Raw genomic sequence first — 7,407 nt, 5'->3', positions numbered from 1 at the left:
GAGCAGACCACGACGAAGGCGCACAGGCAGCGGGGCCGGGCCGGGCCACGCGGAGAGCGGCCTCCGGGAAGCGGGCGGGAGGCCGGGCGGTCAGCAGGCACCGGGGGAGCCACTAAGCGACATGGTGCTGCTCAAGGAGTAGTGAGTGTCCGGCCCGCGGTGCGGAAGCCAGGAGGAAGGGAGGGTCGGGATGACGACCCGGGAGGCTGATGGTGCGGCGGAGGGGCTGGAGCGCGCTGGATGGGCTGTGGGGCGGCCCAGCAGGGGCAGAGGGGACAGAGGGCCGGACAGGGCCTGCGGTGGGGCCAAGGGGACTAGAGCGGGCCGGACAGCACCTGAGGGGGTGCCGAGGGGCAGTGAGGGCCGAACAGGCCTGAGGGGAGGCCAGGGGAACAATGAGGGCTGGACTGCGCCCGAGATGGGGTCAAGGGGACAGCGAGAGCCGAACAGGGCATGAGGAGGGGCGCAGGGGGTCGAGAGCACTGGTCGAGAGCACTGGGCGAGATTCAGGGTGGTCCTTGGGTGAGGGCTGCGGGGTGAAGGGGCCAGCCAGAACTGCAGGAGGTGCCAAGAGGTCCAGCCGGAGAGGAAGGAGTTGTCGGAGGGGCCGAGGAGCAGTCGGACAAGGGCAGGCAGGGCCGGTGAGCCGGCCTGGCAGGGAGGGGCTGGGGAGCCGAACCGTGCTGAGGAGCAGGAAGATCAGTAGACGGCTGTGGGGTGGAATCCAGGGGATGCGGGAGAGTGTGAGCAAGACCTGGAGTAAGAGGGGTGGCTGCCTTAGGCATGGGTGAAAGATTGTAATAGTGAAAACAGGAAAAGGACTGGAGAGTCAGGGCTAGGCTTGAATGACAGGAGAAGGGTCAGAGGAGATACAGCAGAGGGGCCTGAGATACAGGAAGCTGGAATGACAAGGTGCCCACCGGGTGGGTGCAGAAGAGAAGGCATTTAGATGCAAGCTTAGGATGACTGCTTGGGACATGGAGACACTCGGATGAGGAGTCCAGATTATATTAGGGAAGGTCTGAAGTGACATGCGGGTCTAGTTATGGTGATGAAGGGGGCTAGGAAGTTACCAGGGCAAAGGACAGTCCAGTTTGTCTGTAAATGAATATATGTAATATGGGGGGAGGGGCACACACAGAGCAGGGACAGTCTGTCTCTAGGGGGTTCTCAGTCTTGGTGCAGAGAGAATGGGTCATTGCTTTGAGGAGTCAAGGTTTTCATACAGCCATTAACTGAGGACCTACGGCGTAGAGTGAGGGAGATCCTTAGTGCCTGGGGAGTAGGAAACTGGTGCCTTCCAGTAGGAGTTGCAGGGAGATAGGTTTCCTCCCGAAACCAGAGCACTGGTTGAGGCTGTTTGGATTACTAAGTGTTTCAAGTATGAGATGAGCCATTCTTGAAGCTCATGGTTCCAAGTAAACATCACAGGACCTTTTCTTACCCCTGAAGGGGAGAGATTGGTTGAGCGTGTGCAGAATTTACAGTGAAACTACGTTTCCCTGGAGGGAGAGCAGTTAGACAGAGTTGGGCCAGCGGCCTCAGAAATCTGAAGTGGGAGATGTCCATGCACAGAGCAACTTGTAAACTCTCTTAGTAGCCAGGCAGGTGTGCAGAAGGCCTTACCTGTTTGTCAGTGAGGGTGCTTTGTCCATCCCCACCAGCTTCGCTCCTTAGAAGTTTTGAAGACATTTAGGACATGGTGTAGAGCTTGGGTAACAGGGATATCTCTTCTGAAGAGCTTTATTTTGTTTCTATTTTTTAAAGAATTATTTTATTGGGGCCAGCAGGTGGCGTAGTGGTTAAGGACACTGGACTCCCACATGACTGATCACGGTTCAAGACCTGGACCTGGCAGCTTGCTTTTTTGCTCACTTGCTCTCTCTCTCACACTGTCCCTCTCTGGTCAAATTTAAATAAACAAACAAATATATAAATAAATACATTTTAAAAGAATATTTAAAAAATAAAGAGTAAGCCGCCAGGTCCGGAACCACCATGCCACCTGCCAGCCTGTGAAGAACTTTATTTTGATGCCCTGTCACCTCTATTTCTTTTTTTTTGGAGAGGTTTTCGCTATAGGGCGCATGCGCTCACCAGAAAGACAGAGACAGACAGACAGAAAGCGAGAAATCACCCCCCAGCGGGGATGGCTATGCCGCAGTCCCTTCTCCTCCATTCTCCTCTTGGGATCTTGGGTACGCACATACACGTGCCTGGTGTGAGTTTAAACCACTGGGTCCAGGACTCGAACCTCAGTTGACTACATGGGAGTTCAGCAACATAGCCATTACGCTAACTGCTGGTCCCACGTCACCTCTATTTCTTTGACATCCAATCTGATGTTAATCCAACCAGTGGTCAGATCTTTATGTGGTGAGGAAGAACTGTAAGCTGCCAACAGAGTAGAACATGGTGCACTTTGGATTTTAATCTCAAATGTTCAGACTAACAGCCCTTTCCCACTCTTCTGATCCTTTTCCCTACTCCCATATGAATCCCAGAATCTGTAGTTTTGAAAAGAATGTCAGGCAGGGAAAGGAAGGGACCTTCAGCAGAGATCTGAGTGAGTTTTAAAGATAGGTACTCCTTTCCCATTCTTTGTTCTCCTCTCCTTGAAGCCTTACAGGCGAAGATCCAAGGTGCCGGGGGTACAGAGCCTGTGTGGCATCTGCGTTTCCTCCCTGCCGGCCTTGTGCCCTGTGCGTACATCCCTGGGTATGGGGCGGGGCGGTGGGGGGCACCTGAGACACTTGGCTATGGCTGCAGCGCTGCAGCCCTGGGAAGGTGCGAGTGAAGGTCACACTAGAGTGAGACTGCTCCAGTCTCAGCCCAGCAGGGCCTCTGGCCCTATCCTTCGGAATTGTACCCATGGCTGCTGAAGTGGTTTTATTCCCAAGGAGTGGGGGAGACATGTCTGGCTGTGCAGCTGTGAGGTAAACAGCCGCAGACCATCCTATCCGGAACTGGCCCATGCTGGTCTCTTTTGGGGGAGACTCAGTGCCTGCCCAGGGTCTGAAGTTTGTCCTGTTGATTTTTCTGACACTTCCTCTAACAGGATTCGCCTTGATTTAATTTCTGCAATTTCTTGGATGTGATTTTTTTCTGCTGTTCTTGAAGATAAAAGACTTATTGTTTTCTAGGAAGTTTCTTCTGAGGGTGCAGAAATTCTGGTCTCCAAGTTGGGAGTGTTTTTCTGCCCCGCTGGCTTTCTCTGATGAGAGGAGAGCGTTAGTGGCGGTATCCAGTAAACTGGAGGAGATAACGTTATTTGAGTCGTTCTAGAGGAAGGGAGTTGTACTCGGGCCATAAAGACTTGGGGCCTAGTTATTTTGTTTGTCCTGCTACTTTTCTGCTTGGTGCCTTTTCTTTAGTGTGAGGTTTTCTTTAGACCCCTCTGTGTGCTTCTTACTTCCTGGAGACTTTGGTGGAACCTGAAAATAGTGAGCTATTTACCATCCTGGAGCAAAGAGCCCAATTGCACAGGAAGGAGAGCGGAGCAACTCATGGTTCATGAAACACACAAGACCGTAGAAGGACCCAGCAGGTTCCAGAAAGGGCCTGGGGACTGAGAATGTATGAGCGCAGCCCTGGGGTTTTGTCTCACTCTCTGACCTCACAGCTTTGAACTGGGGGGTGGCCATCGGTCTGTGTTACAGATGCAAGCTACGCAGGGAAGGGCTGCTAGCTCTTTACACCTTGTGGAATTCTGGCCTTTGTGGGGACTTTGCTGGCCACGGCTTCTCCAACAACGAATTGATGGTACCTCCAATAGCCAACTGGGTGGTCACTGACATGGAAAAGAAAAATAATCAGTTGAGATACCTTTGGACCACTTCTGGAGGCCAGGACACAAGCTGAGTCTTCTCTTTTGCTGATTTGTTTTCTAGTATTTTACCCCAGAGCAGAGATGGATGGTCCCTGCTTGTAGAGTGATTTAGAGACTTGGTCCCCTTGTAGTCATTTACCTGGAGGGCATTTGTTGGCAGTTTGGGTCCACAGAGATGTCAACCCCCAGGGCCTGTTTTTTGGGGGTCTGAAACTTCGTTGTGGTAGATTTTCCTATGTTAGCCTCTCTGTTTACTAGACTCATTGGCAAGCCTTTTTGGGGAAGACGGGGTAAAAAAAGGGGAAAAGCAAACAGTTCTAAATGTGAGTCCAAGACTGGGAAGTTGCTGGTGGTGGGACCGGTCTACACTGAAGCAAAGATTCTAAATGGGATGCCTGAAGGGTATGAAGGGTCTTAACCTGTAACACTTGGGGTCTATTTTCTGCTGTTTTTTTTTTTTTCTTTCTGTATAGAATCATATGCAACAAAACATTGAATACTGCTCTAAGATGGTGCTTTAAGAGCACTGAGCAGGTTTCAGAGCCTGAAGTTGATGTCTCTTTCCTTCTCTTGCAGTCGAGTCATCCTGCCTGTGTCTGTAGATGAGGTAAGTCCTTTACATTGTTCGTAGTTGTATACAGGACTTGTGACCACTGAGTTGGGCTCTGAGCGGCCCCACTTTTCATTCACTTTGCATATTTGTTTTAAGGTACAGATAACCAGTGCTCAGTGCGAATTCTCCTGGTGTCACTTTCAGTTGAAGAAAGACATTTATTTTGTATATCTGGGCAGCTGTATGCAACCTGCCCCAAGCTGTTGGCATACTGGATGACTGAGTAGAGACTGAGCCAGCCCCTTTTACCTTCTGGGACTGTGTCTGTTTGGGAGCTTGTTAATGTTGGAATTGAGTGTGTGCATTTCTGAGCCCTCCATGACTCGGCTGGGAAATGTGATGGCTGTCTCTGGTTGTGCAACAAACCAGCAGGGCAAGAAATCTCTGCGGCCCTCCCTAGCCATGCTAAGTGACTGCTGGAAAGACTGAGACCCAGAATTTTCCTCTGATGGAGAGCAGGGGGTAACAAATGGGCTTGGTTTGCCCTCTGTCCTTTTATGGTTTCTGGGTCTGATGTCCCCGTGTATGAAGATCTGGCCACATGAAGGTTCCATGGGTCATGCTGACTCAGGGTTGGTCTCTTGGACAGCAGAAAACTGATGAAAGTTCTCTTATTTCATCCTTTCTCTGAGCTTCCTCTACTCTCTTGCGATTCTGGGCACATACACACACGCTCCATTGTGAATTTCAAGCCCCTGGGTCTGGGACTCTGAACTACAATCAGCCACATGGGAGTCCTCAACCACTATGCCACCTGCTGGCCCCCTCCCCCATTGTGCTTCTCAAACCTCCTTAAAGCCACTCTCCTCTCCTGGTGTAGCCTTGTTCTTTGCTTCCTTCTGAGTCAACTTCTCCCCATTCCTATCCACCTTCTGGTTAAACTGGAGTTGGAGTGAAGTTTGTCGGCCAGTATGGTGCTCAGTCACCGGGCTTCTCCCTTTCCTGCAGTGTCAGCAGGGTGCTCCATGTGGTAACTTCTACTCTGTTCCAAATCTGAACTGGACCTTTGAAAAATGAAATCAGGCCAACAGAGCCCACAGCACTCTTGAGCTGAGATAGATATCCAAGCTTCTTGGCCCCCAGGAGGGACAGACAGGCACTGACCCCTAGAGGATTATCTCCAGTAATGGGCTACATGTCTGATAAGAGCTATGGAGCCCTGGGAGTGGGGCCCTGAGGTCGACCTTGAACATCATCTGGGGGTTCTGAGAAGGACAGATAAGAGGAGCAAGGTGGAGGAGCCTGGGGATAAGAGGGGCTGCCTGGATAGGTACTATGATCCCTGGAGGCACTTGAGATGTACTTGGGGGCATTGGGACCCGGTGCCTGGGCTGACAGATGTTGGCTTGGGGTGGAGGGTCCTGCAAATTCACCTCCTTTGGGGAGCTTCTTGTCTTTTTATATTATTTTAGCTATAGGATGTGTGCACTCATCAGAGAAAGACAGAGATGGAGAGAGGGAAAGTGAGAAAGCCCTCTCCGGGGGGATGGCCCCCTCACAGTCCCTTCCTGGGATTTTGGGCACACATGCACACATGCTTGATGTGTTTTTCTTATTTTTTATTTTTTGAGAGATTTCTGCTATAGGGTGCGTGCATTTGCCAGAGAGACAGAGACAGACAGTGAGAAATCATCCCTCAGGATGGATGGCCACACCACAGTCCCCTGTCCTCTACTCTGCTCCTGGAATTCTGGGCACGCGCACACACACTCTCAGTGTGAGTTTCAAGCCCCTAGGTCTGGGACTCAAACTGCGGTCAGCCACATGGGAGCCCTCAACTATTATGCTATCTGCTGGCCCTTCCAGCATGTTTTTCAAGCCACCTTAACCTTCACGCCATCTGCTTGGCCCCCTTGTCTTTATTAAAAGTAGCAAGTGATGATTTTTCAAACCAGAAGGCCAGGCAGGGAGGCCCAGCATATCCCCTGCCCTGAAACTTAGCTCTTGGGGGGTGCATTGATTTCTTCTCTGCTGTATAGAATGATTGCATCTCTAGTCAGGAAAATATCCTCCTGGAATTAGGGATTTTTTTTTTTTCCTCATCATAGTTTTTAAGGGTGAAGTAGATTTTTTTCTGGGAGTTTATTGATGGAATAAAGGGTGGGAATGTCTGAGAAGGGCTGCAGATCAAGGAAGGCCAGAACTGGGACCAGCAGTTGGCATAATGGCTATGTTGCTGGACTCCCACATAGTCGACCGCGGTTCGCGTCCCAGACCCGGTGGCTTCAAACTCACGCCAGGCGCGTGTGTGTGCGTGCCCAAGATCCCGAGAGGAGAATGGAGGAGAAAGCATTGCGGTGTGGCCATCCCCCCTGGGGGGTGATTTCTCGCTTTCTGTCTCTCTGTATGTCTGGCGAGTGCATGTGCCCTATAGCAAAAACCCTCTCAAAAAAAAAAAAAAAAAAAGGAAGGCCAGAACTGCCCTAAAGCTCCTCTTGTCTACTCTGCATTGAGGTTGGAGGGGCCAGAACACTGATGGCTCCTGATAGGACCAGGAATGAGAGGGAGGGAAACTCTCACCTTGAGAGCATCTGCAGTTGGTGGTTTCAGCTTGCGCTGGCTTTTTTGCAGTATTGAGGAAGTGGCAGGGTGGGGTGGAGTAATCAGAGCCTAAAGTCTCAGCAGAAGCTTGGAAACTGTTGGTTAGGATTCATCTGTCTTTCTGGTGGTGGTCCACAGTTCGTAGCAAGAAACCTCCCACAAGTAAACAGTTCATGGCCTGGGTAGGGTCAAAGTGGAAGCTGGTCTTTTGGTGGCTTCAACCTTAATTCCAGAACATCAGAACGATCTTGAATGGGGAGGTCGAAGGACAAACTAGTAATGATCAGCTTTTTCAGAGTCTTGGTCAATAACTCCATCCTGACTCATGGTTTCCGTGGGAACAGCCCAGTATCACGTGACTAGTAGATTCATTTCCTAAATTGGAGGCCATGACTTGAGGCCCATGGAGCATTCTGATTTGGAG

The 7,407-nt window shown here is 50.9% G+C and overlaps 1 protein-coding gene across 2 annotated transcripts in view; it reads left to right on the top strand.

Moving 5' to 3' along the window:
* The first annotated feature begins 6 nt into the window (after positions 1–6).
* The window catches only part of PITPNA (phosphatidylinositol transfer protein alpha), a 47,010-nt gene continuing 39,609 nt past the window's right edge, over positions 7–7,407 (top strand). For both annotated transcript variants that reach the window (XM_006167543.1, XM_014583839.2), the window contains exons 1-2: positions 7–141; positions 4,406–4,436. In XM_006167543.1, the coding sequence (XP_006167605.1) occupies positions 122–141; positions 4,406–4,436 (51 nt within the window). In that variant the 5' untranslated portion in view covers positions 7–121. The remainder of the gene's footprint in view (positions 142–4,405; positions 4,437–7,407) is intronic.

This window comes from Tupaia chinensis, unplaced genomic scaffold, assembly GCF_000334495.1.
Source record: "Tupaia chinensis unplaced genomic scaffold, TupChi_1.0 Scaffold144899_1, whole genome shotgun sequence".
Lineage (NCBI taxonomy): Eukaryota > Metazoa > Chordata > Mammalia > Scandentia > Tupaiidae > Tupaia > Tupaia belangeri.
The sequence above is the reverse complement of the archived record's forward strand: the minus strand, read 5'-3'. Positions and strand labels throughout refer to the sequence as shown.